At 49.2% G+C, this 19,109-nt stretch overlaps 1 protein-coding gene across 7 annotated transcripts in view; it reads left to right on the forward strand.

Annotated features, from left to right (window-relative positions):
* Positions 1 to 19,109, forward strand: part of CD72 (CD72 molecule) — a 30,036-nt gene that overhangs the window by 10,523 nt on the left and 404 nt on the right. For 2 of the 7 annotated variants that reach the window (XM_045374430.3, XM_045374431.3), the window contains exons 2-8: positions 11,077 to 11,184; positions 11,947 to 12,018; positions 12,513 to 12,602; positions 12,924 to 13,259; positions 16,199 to 16,344; positions 17,600 to 17,712; positions 18,740 to 18,894. In XM_045374430.3, coding sequence (XP_045230365.2) covers positions 11,077 to 11,184; positions 11,947 to 12,018; positions 12,513 to 12,602; positions 12,924 to 13,259; positions 16,199 to 16,344; positions 17,600 to 17,712; positions 18,740 to 18,872 — 998 coding nt within the window. In that variant the 3' untranslated portion in view covers positions 18,873 to 18,894. Of the gene's footprint in view, positions 1 to 10,784; positions 10,977 to 11,076; positions 11,185 to 11,946; positions 12,019 to 12,512; positions 12,603 to 12,923; positions 13,260 to 16,198; positions 16,350 to 17,599; positions 17,713 to 18,739; positions 18,895 to 19,109 lie in introns of those variants that run through there. The other 5 variants (XM_065530387.2, XM_045374428.3, XM_074017171.1 and 2 more) reach the window with 5 other exon arrangements.

Genomic DNA, 19,109 nt, shown 5'->3' on the forward strand with positions numbered 1-19,109 from the left:
CCAAATATGATAACATATTATAAGGCCACTTAATCAAATGAATAAAGCAAAGGGAAAAAATTAGTCAATGGAATAAAACAGAGAATCTCATACAAGGTGATTGTGTATACAAAAACATGACAGTTCAACTCATTGGGGAAAGTGGGCTGACATAATCAATGGAACTGGAACATCCAGCTCTCCTTACTGAGTGCTACCATGTGCTGGGACTGTGCACTAGGAGGGCTTGCATACCCGTGTAGCAGCAGAGCATGATGGGTAAAAGCATACCTTCTGTGGCAGGACATTCGCGTCATCAAAGGTGGAGGCGGGGAGAGACTGACTTGGGTTCCAGTCTATCCTCATGGGTTCTGGCTTATCCTTGCTGTCTCCCACTTTTGCCCATATTCCCTTCCCCACTGCCAGGCCTGCAGAATCCAAGCTCCAGCAGCAGAAGCAAAGACAACACCTTTCAGAGACTGTTGAGCTTGCTCCCACAACTGCATAATTGAGCAATTCTGTGTGCCAAATAAGAGCAATTCTGTGTACCAGATCTCTTAATTGAAAAAATATGTATGTGTGTGTATGTATATATAAATATCCATACATACATATGCATATGCTAGTGGTTTTGCTTCTCTGATGGGCCTTGACTGACATACTAAATGAAGGATATACAAGTGTTCGTGGTATTCTTTCAACTTTTCCTTTAAGTTTAAAATGTTTCAAAATAAAATTCTGGGGGGATAGAAAAATATACACAAAGGATTCTAACCTCAGTTGAAGAGCTAATCCAACTGGTTAAGAAACATGAAAATATGCTCAAGTTCATTACGAATCAGGGACATGCAGCTTAAAGTAAAAATGAGATGCCTGCCAGGCACGGTGGCTCATGTCTGTAATCCCAATATTTTGGGAGGCCCAGGCAGGAAGACTGCTTGAGCCCAGGAGTTTGAGACCAGCCTGGGCAACTAGAGAGACCCCCTCTCTTGAAAAAAACAAACAAACACAAAACTTTTAAAAAAATTAGGCAGCCATTGTGGTGCATGCCTTTAGTCCCAGCTACTTGGGAGGCTAAACTGGGAGGATGACTTGAGCCCAGCAGGTTGAGGCTGCAGTGAGCAGTGATCATGCCACTGCACTCCAGCCTGGGCAACAGAGCAAGATCCTGTCTCAAAAAAACAAAAAACAGAAAAAGATACCACTTATATGCATGGTGAAAAACTGGGGCGTAAAACCAGTGGGGAACTCTGAGAGCCAGTGTGGAACATGTGCCCTCAAAGTTACTCTCCCACTCCCGGGGTAAGGTTGCTGGTGTATTTATAACACCAGTTCCCACCAGTCATTGTTTGAGAGCTGCTTTGTGGAGGGAGGCAAGGACTCTCCAGCACTCCTGGCCCTCTGCTCCCGCTCTCCCATCAGACAAAAGTTTCAGGCAAGGAGCTGCAGGCCTGCCGTTAGCCTCAGGGCTTATGTGCAGCCAGCGGGTGAGGCCTGAGGAGAAATGGCTGAGGCACTGACAGTATCTGCTGAGCAGCGAGCAGCAATCAGATCTGCTCATGTCTTGTGTTAAATTCATGCTGTCACTTTTTCTTCATGTCATAGTTTCCTTCCTTCCTTCCTTCCTTCCTTCCTTCCTTCCTTCCTTCCTTCCTTCCTTCCTCCCTCCCTCCCTCCCTCCCTCCCTCTCTCTCTCTCTCTCTCTCTCTCTCTCTTTCTCTCTTCTTTCTTTCTTTCGAGACAGAGTCTGGCTCTGTCGCCCAGGCTGGAGTGCAGTGTCGCGATCTTGGCTCACTGCAAGCTCCGCCTCCCGGGTTCTTGCCATTCTCCTGCCTCAGCCTCCCGAGTAGCTGGGACTACAGGTGCCCACCACCACACCCAGCTAATTTTTTTGTATTTTTTAGTAGAGACAGGGTTGCACCGTGTTAGCCAGGATGGTCTCGATCTCCTGACCTCGTGATCCACAAGCCTCAGCCTCCCAAAGTGCTGGGATTACAGGCTTGAGCCACCGCGCCCGGCCCATAGTTTTTTTAAAAAGAAGGAGGAAGAAGAGGAATAAGCTGGCCCCGGTAGCATGTGCCTGTCATCCCAGATACTTGGGAGGCCAAGGCAGGAGGACTGCTGGAGCCCAGGAGTTCAAGTCCAGCCTGGGCAACATAACAAGACCCCTGTCTCTTTAAAAAAAAAAGAAAAAGCAAGGCAGAGTGAGTTATCCCTGTAATTTCAGTACTTTGGGAGGCTGAGGCAGGAGTATTGCTTAAGGCCAGGCGTTCAAGGCCAGCCTGGTTGACATAGCAAAGCCTTGAATCTACAACAACAGCAAAATTAGTCTGGTGTGATGGTGAGTGCCTGTGGTCCTAGTTACTTGGGAGGCTAAGGTGGGAGGGTCACTTGAACTCAGGAGTTTGAGGCTACAGTGATCTATGGTCAAACCACTGCACTCCAGCCTGGATGACAGAGTGAGACACTGACTCTGATTAAAAAAGAAAAAAAAAAAACAGAGGTACAAACACTTATCATAGGAGCATCAGTGGGACAAGCTAAAATCCCCAATGCTGTGGTTGGTTCTGAGACTGCAACTGACATTCTTCATTTTCCTTCTCCTCCATCCACACTAGACTCCCCTCACTGAAGCAGTACTTCTTACTGGACTGAATTGCTTGCCCAGTGGGTGAGCCAGACCTTCATTTCTGAGCGTTCTGATAACTGGGTTCTTTCCAGGCTGTGGTGGTTAAAGTTGCCCAATATATCACTGAGCATAGAACACCCAAGGGGCACCCATGAATCCCCTGACCTGAAGATACAGGCATACTTCAGAGATATTGTGGGTTCAGGTTTGAGATCACTGCAATGATCACAGGATTTTTTTTTTTGTTTCCCAATGCATATAAAAGTTATGTTCAGCCGGGCGCAGTGGCTCTCGCCCGTAATCTTAGCACTTTGGGAGGCCGAGGTGGGTGAATTGCCTGAGCTCAGGAGTTTGAGACCAGCCTGGAGAACACAGTGAAACCCTGTCTCTACTAAAAATACAAAAAAAAAAAAAAATTAGCCAGGCGTGGTGGTGCATGCCTGTAATCCCAGCTACTTGGAAGGGTGAGACAGGAAAATCGCTTGAACCCGGGAGGTAGAGGTTGCAGTGAGCTGAGATTGTGCCATTGCACTCCGGCCTGGGCAACAGAGTGAGACTCCATCTCAAAAAATAAATAAAAAAATAAAAAAAAAAAAGCTGGGCACGGTGGCTGACGCCTGTAATCCCAGCACTTTGGGAGGCCGAGGCAGGCAGATCATGAGGTCAGGAGATCGAGACCATCCTGGCTAATGCAGTGAAACCCCATCTCTACTAAAAATACAAAAAGATTAGTCAGGCGTGGTGGCCAGCACCTGTAGTCCCAGCTACTTGGGAGGCTGAGGCAGGAGAATGGCATGAACCCAGGAGGTGGAGCTTGCAGTGAGCCATGATCACGCCACTTTTAATTACTTGAACACCTCCAAGTCATCCATGAGGGTTGAAATCAACTTCTTCCAAACTCCTGTTAATGTTGATATTTTGACTCCCTGCCATGAATCATGAATGTTTTTAATGGTATCTAGAATGGCGAATCCTTTTCAGAAGGTTCTCAGTTTACTTTGCCCAGATCCATGAGAGGAATCCCTATGGCAGCTGTAGCCTTACAAAATGTATTTCTTAAATAAGGTCAAAATTACTCCTTGACCCATGGGCTACAGAATGGAAGTTTGTTAGGCATGAAAACAACATTAATCTCCATCAGAGATCTTGGGTGATTACGTACATTGCCAATGAACAGTAATATCTTGAAAGGAATCTTCTTTCTGAGCAGTAGGTGTCAACGGTGGGCTTAAAATATCCACTAAACCATGCTGTGAACACATGTGCTGTCATCCAGGCTTTGTTCTTCCATGTATAGAGCATAGGAAGGATAGATTTACCATAATTCTTAAGGGCCCTAGGATTCCGAGAATGGTAAATGAGCACTGGCTTCAACTTAAAGCCGCGAGCTACATTAGCCTCTAGCAAGAGAGTCAGCCTGTCCTTTGAAGATTTGAAGCCAGGCACTGACTTTTCTTCTCCAGCTATGAAAGTCCTAGATGGCCTCTTCTCCAATAAAAGGCTGTTTAGTTTGCATTGAAAATCTGTTGTTTAGTGTAGCCACCTTCATCAATGATCTTAGTTAGATCTTCTGGATAACTTGCTGCAGCATCTACATCAGCACTTGCTGCTTCATCTTGCACTTTTATGTTATAGAGATGGCTTCTCTCCTTAAACCTCATGAACCAACCTCTGCTGGCTTCAGACTTTTCTTCTTCAGCCTCCTCAATTCTCTCAGCCTCCAGAGAATTGAAGAGAGTTAGGGTCTTGCTCTGGATTAGGCTTTGGCTTAAGAGAATGTTATAGCTGGTTTGATCTTCTATCCAGACCACTCAAACTCTCTTCATATCAGCAATAAGACTGTTTTGCTTTCTTACCATTTATGTGTGACCTGGAGTAGCTCTTTTAATTTCCTTCAAGAACTTTTCCTTTGCATTCGCAGCTTGGCTAACTGGCATAAGAGGCCTAGCTTTTGGCCTATCTTGGCTTTGGACATGCCCTTCTCACTAACCTTAATCCTTTCTGCTTTTGATGTAAAGTGAGAGATGTGCAACTCTTCCTTTCACTTGTACACTTAGAGACCATTGTAGGGTTATTAATTGGCCTAATTTTAATATTGTTTTGTCTCAGGGAATAGAGAGACCCAAGGAGAGGGAGTGAGACAGGGAACAGCCAGTCAGTGGAGCAGTCAGAACACACACAACTTTTATTAAGTTCAGTGTCTCATAGGTATGGTTCGTGGTGCTCCAAAACAATGACAATATTAATATCAAAACTCACTGACCACAGATCTCCATAACAGATACAATCATAATGAAAAAAATTTGAAATATTTTAAGAATTACCAAAATGTGATGACACAGAGACATGAAGTGAGCATGTACTGTTGGAAAATGGCACCAGTAGACTTGCTTGCCACAGGGTAGCCATAAACTTTCAACCTGTAAAAAAACTCAGTATCGGCCGGGCGCGGTGGCTCAAGCCTGTAATCCCAGCACTTTGGGAGGCCGAGACGGGCGGATCACGAGGTCAGGAGATCGAGACCATCCTGGCTAACACGGTGAAACCCCATGTCTACTAAAAAATACAAAAAAACTAGCTGGGTGAGGTGGCGGGCGCCTGTAGTCCCAGCTACTCGGGAGGCTGAGGCAGGAGAATGGCATGAACCCGAGAGGCGGAGCTTGCAGTGAGCCAAGATCACGCCATTGCACTCCAGCCTGGGCGACAGAGCGAGACTCCGTCTCAAAAAAAAAAAAAAAACAAAAAAACTCAGTATCTGTGAAGTGTAATAAGTGCAATAAAATGAGGTGTGCCTGGACATTCCTACAGTATGTAGCAGCAGCCCTAACCCCTCATGATAATCAGGCAATCAGGTTCAGTCGCCTCTGCCAGGGTAATCGCTCCCCACTAAGTATGTGAGCGAGGAGTAGCCAGGGACGATCACTAGATATGGAGAACTCTGTGGGTCAAGGTAGATGCTCTCTACACATCCTTTCATCTTTAACTCCCACTGCCAACTCAGAGGTCATCTCCATATTTTCCCACTTAAATTCCTGAAAATGAACATTTGATAAACTCATCCTGATGTCCAGGCCACTGGCTTGTCTATGGACTGGTCAGCCTTAGGCAGAGGCTCATTTGCTCATTTTATATTTTTATTAAATTAAATTAATTGTTATTATTATTATTATTTTTTTTTTGAGACAGAGTCTCCCTTTGTCACCCAGGCTAGAGTGCAGTAGTAGTAGTATCTCGGCTCACTGCAACCTCCGCCTCCCAGGTTCAAGCGATTCTCCTGCCTCAGCCTCCTGAGTAGCTGGGATTATAGGCATGTGCCACCATGCCCAGCTAATTTTTGTATTTTCAGTAGAGATGGGGTTTCGCCATGTTGGTCAGGCTGGTCGTGATCCACCCGCCTCAGCCTCCCAAAGTGCTGGGATTACAGGCATGAGCCATTGTGCCTGACTTTGCTGTTATTATTATTATTATTATTATTATTATTTTGAGACAGAGTCTTGCTCTGTTGCCCAGGCTGGAGTGCAGTGGCTCCATCTTGGCTCACTGCAACCTCCGCCTCCCAGGTTCAAGCGATTCTTTTGCTTCAGCCTCTTGGGTAGCTGGGATACAGGCGCGTGCCACTGTGCCCAGCTAATTTTTGTATTATTAGAGAGACGGGGTTTCACCATATTGGCCAGACTGGTCTCGAACTCCTGACCTCATGATCTGCACGCCTTGGCCTTCCAAGGGATAACAGGCATGACCCACCACACCCAGCCTGCTGTTATTATTTTTATGACATTTCATTCTGTGGTTTGGAGCCATCATTTTGCCTTGTTGCAAGGCTTGAATCTTGAGTTGGCCTTTTGATGTATTTGCTTTTCTTTTCAGCTCTGTGCCATTAGTACAGAGAATGTGCTTTCTGTGTCACCATTTGAGGCAGGACCAAGGAGAGGCCTAGGGCAAGTCACCGAAGACCTATCTGTACTCTTTGGCTTCAGTGATCAAAGAAATCCAAGTCTCCCTCATGGTGCAATCGGGTGGCCCATTTTTCTCCCTCCTGACTCTGAAGCCTTTGTGACAGACTTTTAAAGAGGCCTTTGTAAAGTCCACACCTAGTGTGTCTCCAGCAATCATACTCTTGATTGAGGTCAGACTATCTTGTATTTTACATATGGAAAATTGTGACTTGCCCAAAGTCACATACTGTGGCAAGGCTGGTCTCTTTAACCAGAGTCTCCCTGTTCTTTCTATTACATCATGCTTCCTCCACAGTTCAGGAAACTGCTGCTGCTCTAATAAATTACATACTTGGTGGCTTAAACAATACAAATTTATTATCTTACAGTTGTGGAGATCAAGTCAACACAGGTCTCACTGGGCTAAAGTCAAGGTGTCTGCAGGGTTGGTTCCTTTCTGGATGCTGAAGGGGAAAATCTGCTTCCTTGCCTTTTCCAGCTCTCAGAGGCTGCCTGCATTCCTTGGCTCATGGTCCTTTTCCTCTATCTTCAAAATCAGGACCTATGGGTTGAGTGTTTCTCCTGTGGCATCTCTCTGGCCCTCCTTCCCTCACCGAATCTCTTTCTTCCCATGATGGGAAAGGTTCTCCCTTTCAAGGACTCATATGATCAGAGTGTGCCTACCAAGATAAAACAGAATAATCTCTCCATCTAAAGGGCCTTAATTAACAGTCACATCTACATTTTGTCAGGTAAAGTGACATATGTCATAGGTTCTGGGGATTCGGGTGTGAATATTTTTGGGAGGCCATTATTTTGGCTACCACACCCTGTCAGTAAACTAGGGCTTCCTGGAGGCCAGTGGGTTAAAGTAATGAAGACAGATATAGCCTGACTTTCAGAGTCTTAGGAGATGCTCCTGATGTCCTGACATAGACTGTATCAATGACACAAAGTTGATCAGGTGAGCTTCCTTCCACATGGCAAATTCTATCTGATGCCCTTATGGTTGGGCCCCCTCCTCTTGTCAACTGTAAACACTCATTCCCTGTAATGAGTAGTGGGGAGGCCAAGAGAGGCAAAACATGGGTGTTGGTGTCTGCCCTCCAGGCTCTCAGATGATGATATTACAGTTCTGAAAAAGCTGAAATGTACAGCACTGACCCCTCAGCTCTTAAAAGTTCCCTGATATTTGGGCAGTAGAGGTACAGCTTGGAGTTACAGGTATCTTTTCTGATGTCCAGTCTCTAAAGGTAATGTGTGATACACATGGGGAAGGGGAAGGATCCCACTCTCTTACTGTGTTCACAAAGGAAGGCTACAAGCTGGTCTGAGATTAGAAGCGAATGTGGCCTATGATCAAAAGATACGTAACCATCACCAAAAGAGCTAAAGAGGAGAAAAATATAGAACAAGCCTGGTTAAGACATTCAAGACAATGGGGTGTGCAGTTCCATCTGGGGATTCCCTTCTTCTTCTTCCTTTTATTCTTTTTATTCTTTTTTTTTTTTTTTTTTGGAGACAGAGTCCCACTCTGTAGCCCAGGCTGGGCACAATCTTGGCTCACTGCAGCCTCTGCCTCCCGGGTTCAAGCAATTCTCCTGCCTCAGCCTCCCTAGTAGCTGGAATTACAGGCACATGCCACCATTCCTAGCTAATTTTTGTATTTTTAGTATAGACGGGATTTCACCATGTTTGCCAGGCTGGTCTCAAATTCCTGACCTCAGGTGATCTGCCCACCTCAGCCTCCCAAAGTGCTGGGATTATAGGTGTGAGCCACCACGCCTGGCCAGGAGATCCCCTTCTTAAGCCTCTCCACAGTCAAGTTAGGCAGCAAGCCCATGTATTCCTTTTTTTTTTTTTTTTTTTTGAGATGGCGCTTTGCTCTTGTTGCCCAGGCTAGAGTGCAATGGTGCAATCTTGGCTCACTGCAACCTCCACTTCCTGGGTTCAAGTGATTCTCCTGCCTCAGCCTCCTGACTAGCTGGGACTACAGGTTTCAGCCACCACACCTGGCTAATTTTTTTTGTGTTTTTAGTAGAGACAGGGTTTCTTTTTTTTTTCTTTTTTTTTTTTTTTTTGAGACAGAGTCTCGCTTAGTCGCCCAGGCTGGAGTGCAGTGGCGCCATCTCAGCTCACTGCAAGCTCCGCCTCCCGGGTTCACGCCATTCTCCTGCCTCAGCCTCCCGAGTAGCTGGGACTACAGGCGCCCGCCGCCTCGCCCGGCTAATTTTTTGCATTTTTAGTAGAGATGGGGTTTCACAGTGTTAGCCAGGACGGTCTCGATCTCCTGACCTTGTGATCCGCCCGCCTCGGCCTCCCAAAGTGCTGGGATTACAGGCGTGAGCCACCGCGCCCGGCCGAGACAGGGTTTCACTATGTTGGCCACGGATTCCTTTTTGAGTGCAGACTAGAAGCTTGATTTTGGCATTTTACCTGGCATCTACATCATGTTCACCCGTGTATTGGATCTGAAAACTGGGACATCCTACAGTTTGTGGAACTCCTGTAAATTTTCCTGCAATTGATTTACTCACACACTGCCCACACCCACCCCCTGTACACCACAGGTTCAAGTATTTGACTCTTCCCACCCCACCCACCCCTGCCACCAGCTGCTCTACACCCTCCCACTCACTCTCAGGGCCCCTGAGGCCCCCAGGGAGTCACCACCACACACCACTGTCTGTATCTGGGGGAAGGTCTGGGTTGTTGGAAACTTTAATCAAGCAAGGACCGTTAACAGCTGCAGAGGCACCTTAGGAAACAGTGAGCCTCAAGAAGGAAATACTTGTAGGATCTCTTGTGATGACCTTTGAAGACTTTTCTGAAAATGACCCGTCATTCCCTGCCGTGGAAAATAACAGTGATCGCAGGCAGCCTTCAGCCCACAGAAGGCTTCCTCCTCCAGGCAGGCTCTGACATAGCTGCTCACCTCACAGATGCCCCAACAGACTGCAAAGTCCTGGGAACATGCGTGTCCATGCACGTACATGCACACATGTGCCTCTCTACAGGTACATTTTTGAAGTGACAGCTTTGCCTCAGTGGCCACTTCCTCTAGGGGTGGCTGGGCGGAGCTATTGGCAGAGCTCTAGGTGTGTGTCCTGCCACACACCACCAATCATCCAAGCTGTTGGCATGCGGTGAGGACCTTTTCTCCCCTTCCTTTTTCCTCCCCACAGCTGTAGGAGAGGGGGTTTCTGCGGGGCGGATGTCACTTTGCTAGGGGCTAGGTCTTCCCACCCCCACACTACATCTTGTTCCAGCTCCTTCCTATCCTGGATGTAGGCCATTTTGGGGTTCCTATTAGGGGTCACATCCTGGTAAAAGAACATTAGGGAGCGCCTTTGGGCACCCCTGCTCAGCTGCCCCCTTCTCCCCCAACTGGTTCCCTGTCTCCTCCATCAACCAGGCCCCCAACACCTATGAAGGCCTGGCAGTCCCTGGGTCCTCCACCACAAATGCCCCCTTTTTCCTTGGGGCTGTGTGTGAAGGGACAGCTTTGGGACTTTTTAAAGAAGAACTTTGCTGTGAAAATAAGAGAAAAACCAAAACCAAACCAAGAAAATGTCAAAACCTCTGCTGGTCCAGAATCTGTGCTCGGCCTCTGGCTCTGCTCCTGCCTTGCCTCTGCCTAGGAAGCTGCAGTCCTTCTTAAGCCCTCTGCAACTCCCATGCTCACCTGCTCCCTGGCTCCCCATGAGGATGCATGGGGGGCAGTGCTGCCGCATGCCTTTCCAGAGGTGCTGCAGCCATGGCTGTTCCTTACCTTCACCCCTGGCCCGGACCTGTTCCTGAACGCCCAGTTACTAGAAACCCCAGGATGATGAGGAGTGAGGGATGCAAACCAGGAACCCCCAGTCTCATGGGGAGAATGGAGCCTCACCCTGGAGCTGGGGAGATCATCTGAGTCAGTGCAGCTGCAGCTACACATCATAAGCCCCAGTGGACAAGGCAGCCAGGAGGAGGGCGGGGCAGATCAGGGCAGATAACCAGGAGGACCGAGTTTGGGGTCCAGTATGGCCCACATGGGTCTAAGATGCATGGAGAGGAAGCACAGGGAGGACATGGGGACAGGCCCAGTCCCTACCCCTGTGCTCTGGACCTCAGCGTCCCCTCCGTGGCCCCTCTGGCCCTGGCCCAGGGATGCCTTCTGCTTCATTGAGCCCATCTGTTTGAGACTTGCTAACACCTTCCTCTTTTGTGACTGGAAGTCACAGGGCCAGGTGATAAACCGTGCAGTCACGGAGGGAACAAAGAGCCTAGTTGTAAAGGGACAGAGAAAAGAGGAGCAAGGGAGGACGGTGGATGACAGGGAAGACGAGTTGGGGCAGAGCTGCTCGGGACCATGGCTGAGGCCATCACCTATGCAGATCTGAGGTTTGTGAAGGCACCCCTGAAGAAGAGCATCTCCAGCCGGTTAGGACAGGGTAAGGGGGATGAGGCCTCCCCTTGGTCCTGCATCCCCACTCCCCACCCCACAGATCCTATTCCCGACTCCCACCTTGGTCCCTCTTCTCTTCTCTCCAGACCCAGGGGCTGATGACGATGGGGAACTCACCTATGAGAATGTTCAAGTGCCCCCAGTCCCAGGGGGACCCTCAAGCTTGGCTTCTTCTGGACTAGGCGACAAAGCAGGTCTGGAGAGCCTGGGGGATGTGTGTTTGTTGAGGGGCTGTGTCTTGAGCCGGGGAGTCCACAATGTTTTTGTTGTTGTTGAGACAGGGTCTTGCTCTGTCACACAGGCTGGAGTGCAGTGGTGTGATCATGGCTCATTGCAGCCTCGAGCTCCTGGGCTCAAGTGATCCTCCTGCCCTGGCCTCCTAAAGTGTTGGGATTGCAGGCGTGCACCCCCACGCCATGGCCCACAATATTCTTGAGAGCACAATACCCTGGGGAAAGGAGGAGGGCGGTTCTTAGGAAACGGAAGAATAGGAACAGGATAAATGGGAGCCAGGGGAGGAAGAAAGATTCCTCCGGCAAGGTGGAGACCCCAGTGAGGGAGATAAGGGCTGCGGAGGGATAGGGCAGCCCTGTGGGGGATGAGTTCTAATGGGAAATGGGGAGCCATGGGAGGGAAAAGGGGGGATGGGAGTTGGATGAGAGCAAAGGGGGAGAGGGTTTGGGGCCGACAGATAAGGGGCCCCTGAGGAAGCGATAAAGGAAGAACTACGAGAGATGAGGGGGTCCGGGAAAAGATACGGTGAGACCCAGGAGGGAGCCGAGAGAGTCCTAGGCAGAGGAGGAACTCAGTAGAGTGACAGGGTGTACCAGAGCAACCCTAGCGGGCAACGTGGGGCAGACTGGAGTTTCCCAGTGGCGAGGGCGAAGCGGGTGCACCGGAGGAGAAGGGGCAATACTCGGGGCTTCCCGTCTCAAACTCAATGCTCCCCTCGACAGCGGTCAAGTCGGAGCAGTCAACTGCGTCCTGGAGCGCCGTGACGTCACTAGCCGTCGGGCGGATTCTCCCCTGTGAGTGAGTGTGCGGTGCGGCCGCGGGGGCACGTGCTCGCGCCTGTCCCGGCTGCGGATGGCGCTGGGCCCCGCGGGGTGCAGCTCTTCCCAGGATGAGTCCGGGCGCAGCCCTTCCGACCGCCCCGGCTGCCCTGCCCCGTTCACCTACATCGGGTGCGTCTGAATCCGACGTGCACCGCCCCCCTGCGGATGGTCCCAATTCGCCTTCCTGCCCCCCTTTCTCCTCTCTCCCTCTCTCGGTCTGATATTTCCTTCCCCTTCTCCCAGGTTATGCCCCTGAGTCCTTACCAGCTCTGATTCTGGAACACCCTCTCCCCTACCTGCGAAACACCCCGCTACCCAACAGAAACCACCATGGTTGCCCCCTCAGCTCTGCACCTCCCTCCTCTTAGGGATGCCTTCCCCAGGGGTCTCCTCCGCGGACCTGTCCCCTCGTCTCTACATTCTTTCCGGGGGCTGACTGCCCGCATCCATCCCACTGTCCCCCTAAGGCCGCACAGCCTGCCTGCGATACTTCCTGCTCGGCCTGCTCCTCACCTGCCTGCTGTTAGGAGTAGCCGTCATCTGCCTGGGAATGCGCTGTGAGTAAGGCTGTCCCCACTTCCCACTTACACGGAACGACTTTCGTCCTGACTTTCCCCGCAAAGCTGACCTTCCTCAGCAGGGCTCATAGTCACTACCACCACATCCTTAGCTTTGGGTTTGGTTTCCTGCCAGGGCTGTTGTCTTCCTGAATTGTCCTCACCTAATCCAGTACCTCCTTACACTTTAGGCAGTCAAATCTTGTATTTCAGCCTGTGATGCAAAAAGTTGCAAGAAGGAGAAAAAGGGCTGATGCTGCAGTCTCAGGGCACTAGGGCAGGGCTGGAGAAGACATCCACCAAATCTCTGTGGCCAAACAGATCTGCAGGTGTCTCAGCAGCTCCAGCAGATGAATAGGGTTCTGGAAGCCACTAACAGCAGCCTGAGGCAGCAGCTCCACCTGAAGATAAGGCAGCTGGGACAGAGCGCAGAGGATCTGCAGGGGTCCAGGAGAGAGCTGGCGCAGAGTCAGGAAGCACTAGAGGTGGAACAGAGGGCTCATCAGGCGGCCGAAGGGCAGCTACAGGCCTGCCAGACAGACAGCGAGAAGACGAAGGAGACCTTGCAAAGTGAGGAGCAACAGAGGAGGGCCTTGGAGCAGAAGCTGAGCAACATGGAGAACAGACTGAAGCCCTTCTTCACATGCCGCTCATCAGGTGTCCGCTCTGGGGAGAGGAGAGAAGGGAGGGATGGATTGGAGCAAGGAGATACTAGTGGAAGGGGTCTATCACCCAGGGGCCTGTGAGGTGTTCAGGAAAGGGGCAGTGAACCAGAGTGGTGGCTGACATGAGCTGTTCAGCTTTGGCCAACAGAGAGAAGGACCAAGCTGCATACTGGATTTAGGGGGACCCACCGAGCTCCAAGGCTCATCCTGTGGGGTAGAGGAGGATGGCAGCCAGCAGTCCAAATCACACTGTCCAAGGTTTCTTCCTGTTGATATCAGTGACAAAGATCTGGAACGCCCCCAAATTTGGATGTGAACTTGGCAGTTTGCACATCTTTCTAAAGACAGGGTCCTCAATTTTCATTAATTTTCATTATAGCTGAGATCTCCCCAAAGGGTAAGACTAACTGACTGACATGGAGTGCAACCTGGTGGTGGGCCAAGGCAGTGAGGCTCTCAGTACTCACAGTGAGGTGGAGCCTGGAGTTGTGGTGTAGGGAACTAGGATGGGGTGTCCATTCATTTTGAAAGCAGGACCCCAGCCAGTAGGTGGAGATGGGGAAAGGGACACATAAAAGAGGCAAGGCTGTGTCAAAACAGGCTGAGGGTCTAGGCAAGGTGCCAGGCCCAAGGGGACTGGGGTGTTTTTGGGCTATGATCAGGTTTAGGCTCTGTCTAGCTTGGGGTCATCTGGTCGATCTCCCCAGGCATAAGACAGCAAGATTATGTGCAGACGCCCCTTGCCCTCATTTCCTTAACCTGAACCTCTGTGACCATCAGTTCCATGCCAGGGCTGCCCATTCTCTTAGCAGCACCTTAGACCTCTACATCCCAAACTGCTCTTCTGGCAAAAGGATGGTTTCAGACTTCCACTCTGATCACAGCTGCCCACCACTCCTCCAGGTTTTCCCCAAACTTTTTTATCTCATTGAGGCCTCCAATCTGCTGACTCCCCTTTTTCTCCCTTCCCATCAGCTGTCTCCTGTCCACACTTCTCTCCCTACCTATCATGGGTTTGGAGCCCATCACTTTTACTACTCACTTTTTTTTTTTTTTTTTTTTTTAATAGAGACAAGGTCTCACTATGTTTCCCTGGCTGGTATCGAACTCCTGGGCTCAAGCGATCCTCCTGTCTCAGCCTCCCAAAGTGCTGAGATTACAATCGTGAGCCACCGCACATGGCTCACTCACTTCTTTGTTCCGTTATCCTTCTAGTGCACCTGATGGGCAAAATTTCAACTCTGGATGAACCCAACTGCCCACAGTCAGCACCAAGGTGTGACAAATTGTGGAATCATTTTGCTCAGTGCCACTGAGACTCTAGTCTCTCAGCACTGCCTGGCAACCTCTGCAGTGGTTAGCTTGCTCTCCATAATAACTCCTTCTCCCTCACTTTCAGCACATGCCCTCACCTTCCATTCTGAGAGGAATTCCCTCCACTTCCCATCACCAAGTCTATAAATCCATTTGGATTTTTGCCCATCCTCATCTTTTGCAAGGATAGCTGCAACAACTTTCTAAATGTTTTTCCTACTCACTCCTCTCCCCACAGTCCATTCTTCATATTGGAGCCAGGGTAATTCTTTACAAAAATCTGATCATGTCATCCCAATCTAGAGCATTCCAGTTAATTGATTACATAAACAGTTATGGAATACATAACAGATAATATGTTCTAGCACTGTGCCCAGGCACTTGGGATATAGCTAGTGAACAAAATTCCTCTGTGTAGAATCCTACACTGACTTTCTCTTTCTCATAATATAAAAATAAAAAATCCTTAACATAGCTTCCAACACCCCTGCCTACCTTTCAGTGTTCCACTTATCCCCTCACTTTCTTCCATTTGGTCATACGGATTTCTTTTCTTTTCTGTTCTGTTCTTTTTTTTTTTTTTTTTTTTTTTTTGAGGTGGAGTCTCACTCTGTGAGACTGAAGTGCACTCCCAGGCTGGAGTGCAGTGGTGTGATCTCGGCTCACTGCAATCTCTGCCTCCTGGGTTCAAGCGATCCTTTTGCCTCAGCCTCCCGAGTAGCTGGAATTATAGGTGTGCACCATAGTGCCTGGGTATTTTTTGGTATTTTTAGTAGAGGTGGGGTTTCACCATGTTGACCAGGCTGCTCTTTAACTCCTGACCTCAGGTGATCCATCCCGCCTTGGCCTCCCAAAGTGCTGGGATTATAGATGTGAGCCGTTGTGCCCAGCAGGGATTTCTTTTTATTCCTTTAAGTTGCCATAGGACAGTAACTCAAGGGAGTAGCAGGGTGGGGACATGAGATCATGTAGAGAGAAGAGAGGGAGCTAGTGGGGAGCGAATGATTTTTGAATGATGAAGGTAGGACTGATGGAACAAAGCAATGGAGAGAGGTGGTCTGGGGATCAGAAGTGCAGATTGGGATGTAGGATGTTGAAGAAAGAGGGATATTTATTTCTTATGGATAGTCAGGAAAAGAAGAACAGAGAAGAGAAATTTTGAGGGCAATGGAGAGAGCTGTTTCTGCAAAACAGGACCCAACATTTTCGGCTTGTAGGAAATTGGAGAGGGAAGGAGGGGGCCAGTGCTGGAGGAGTGGAAGTCTTGGATGTGCAGTGGGGGGTGCTTTAGGGAGTGGAGGAGATGGGCCCAAGAGATGTTAGGTAAAGTGTCAGGGTGGACTGCAATTGTTCAGAAATTGGGGTAATAAAATTAGCCCTATTAAGACAAACCTCCTAGATTGCTAAGAAGTAATGTTGTTGAATGTTAAAGTCTTTTTACTAAGTAAGGACAGGTACGGTGTTTCCAGGGGATGCAAAGGAAAGAAAGATTGCAAAGATCATAGAAGTCCATGAAGGTGCTGAGATTAGCCCTAGGAGAATATTGTTAGCAAAAGACTGCTGAGTAGTTACTTTCATCCCAACTGTTGCTGCTATCACACTCTTTCTGCTTTTTAGACACCTGCTGTCCGATGGGATGGACAATGCATCAGAAAAGCTGCTTTTACATCTCACCTACTTCGAAAACTTGGCAGGAGAGCCAAAAACATTGTGAAACTCTGTCTTCCAAGCTGGTCACATTCAGTGAAATTTATCAACAATCAGTAAGCATATCCTTACTCACAGACTGTGGTGGGTACTATTCGGTAAAGGGACATATGTCATCAAGTCAGGAATGGCAGTGCATACATGGCTGGGGTGGCCATTCCTTTTCCGTGGAAGAAACTGAGAATCACAATACTCTTGACCTCTGAGCTTGGAAACAACCTCTGCATCTTCTCAGCACAGTGGTCCAGGCAGCCCCTACTAACTGATTAGAGTTGGCATGAGAGTAGAAACTTAGGAACCATATCTACATTTTTTTTTTTTTTTGAGACAGAGTCTCACTCTGTCACCCAGGCTGGAGTGCAATTCCGTAATCTCAGCTCACTGCAACCTCTGCCTCCTAGGTTCAAGCAATTCTCCTGTCTCAGTTTCCCGAGTAGCTGGGACTACAGTCACACACCACCACGCCCAGCTAATTTTTGTATTTTTGTTTTTTTTTTTTTTTTTTTTTTTTTGAGACGGAGTCTCGCTGTGTCTCCCAGGCTGGAGTGCAGTGGCGTGATCTCGGCTCACTGCAAGCTCCACCTCCCGGGTTCACGCCATTCTCCCGCCTCAGCCTCCCAAGTAGCTGAGACTACAGGCGCCCGCCACCACGCCCGGCTAGTTTTTTGTATTTTTAGTAGAGACGGGGTTTCACCATGTTAGCCAGGATAGTCTCGATCTCCTGACCTCGTGATCCACCCGCCTCGGCCTCCCAAAGTGCTGGGATTACAGGCTTGAGCCACCACGCCCGGCCAATTTTTGTATTTTTAATAGAGACGGGGTTTCACCATATTGGTCAGGCTGGTCTCTAATTCCTGACCTCAGGTGATTCACCTGCCTCAGCCTCCCAGAGTGCTGGGATTACAGGTGTGAGCCACTGCACCTGGCCTCTACTTTAATCTGTATCTCATCTCAGCTTGCTAGTCAGCTCCCTGGGCTGCTTGACAGGTTCCTTGACTCTTGTGGCCTCTCAGGCAGAGAGGTCCCACACCTGGTGGGCTGGATTGTAGGGATTAGTTCCTTGGGGCCAGAACAGCACACACAATGACTCCCCTCCAAAGGCTGGCAGAGATTCTTACTCAGCTGGAAGGCAAATTGAGCACTGAGCCTGCATCTGCAGGGTGGCACTTGGTGGATTCAGGGACCAGTTACCAAAGAGCTGTCATATATACAGCCCCCTTGCCGAAGCTGAGGCCTCCCTAAGGCATGCATTTTCTTCTGTATTTCTCATCACTCTCCACATATCTCCGGTCTCTCTGAATCTCCCCTTAGCGTTCTTACTTCGTCTTAAATTTGTTGCCAAATGGTGGTTCAGGGAATTCATACTGGACTGGCCTCAGCTCTAACAAGGATGGGAAGTTGACTGATGATACACAACACACTAGGTAAGTTTGTTAGGACTCTGGGTATTTTCAACTTCATAATCCCCTCCATAAAGACATGGTAATCAGATTTCCTCCCCACCTTCTTCCCTCAGAACTCTCCCATAAATCAACACTGTAATTGCCTATTTGTCTGTTTTCTCTATTTGATTAATAACTTCTTAAGGCAATCTTATTCTCCATTCTATTTCCACCTAGAAGTCCCTGGCACATGCTTTTTTGTTTCAGTAACTACTAGGTTGGGACCTATGCTAGCTTTTAGGGGGAGACATTAAGGATTTAGTTAAGGCTCCACAGCTGATGACAGCAGCATTTCTCCATCCTTTGACAAGGCCACCCAAACTGAGGTTGTACTTTCTCAGTAGCAGCCACTCGAGGCACTAGAGCTGCCTCAGTGAAGTAAGCAAGGGAGCAGTGGGGGTACCATCGAAGCTCCACTTCACTGTGATCAAGGGAGCAGTGGGGTACCATTGAGGATCAACCCTAGGGACCCTAAAACAGGGTGGCAGCCTCCTTATGTTCCCTAATTGGCCTTCCCATCTTTTTTTTTTTTTTTGAGACAGAGTCTCGCTCTGTCGCCCAGGCTGGAGTGCAGTTGTGCAATCTCGGCTCACTGCAAGCTCCGCCTCCTGGGTTCACACCATTCTCCTGCCTCAGCCTCCCCACGCCCGGCTAATTTTTTTTACTTTTAGTAGAGATGGGGTTTCACCGTGTTAGCCAGGATGGTCTCGATCTCCTGACCTCGTAACCCGCCCGCCTTGGCCTCCCACAAGTGCTGGGATTACAGGCATGAGCCACCGCGCCCGGCCTGGCCTTCCCATCTTTATGACCTGGAGTGATTTTTCCCTCTGCTGGTTCTAAAGCCTGTTTTAGTTGAACTCCAGACATCTGTCCTGAACCATGCCTAGATGTGGCCTTAGGCAGGCAAAGCGAGTTAGGACTTAGGTTTTATGCAGGGAAAGGGGAGAGAAGGGAGGGTGGGATAGGAGGGGTCCAGAGCATATCCTAGCTCTACCTTATTACTTTTTAGGGTTTATGTTCAAAGTTCAAAATGTACCAAGGTACAAAAAAATTGGTCATGGTATTGGACAACGGAGACAGAGGCATGTGGAAGTTCTCTTCCCTTCATCTGTGAGATGACAGCTTTCAGATTTCCAGATTAGGACAGCCCTTTACACTGATTCGGTAAGAGTGAGGGATGGGGCCAAGGCATGGGGAGTCCAGGGGCAGAGGGACTCAGAGCAGGGACCCAGGGGCCCGAGGGAAAACTTGTACCTGGGATGAAAGTTCCTCCACAGCCTCCATTGCTTGGTCTGCTTATGTTAGGATGGGCTGGGCAGGCAGAGGGACAGGTAAGGCCTAGAACTTAAGGGAGGCTGGTGATGTGGCTGTCGAGAACT

The sequence above is a fragment of the Macaca fascicularis genome, chromosome 15 (assembly GCF_037993035.2).
Source record: "Macaca fascicularis isolate 582-1 chromosome 15, T2T-MFA8v1.1".
NCBI classification, from domain to species: Eukaryota; Metazoa; Chordata; class Mammalia; order Primates; family Cercopithecidae; genus Macaca; species Macaca fascicularis.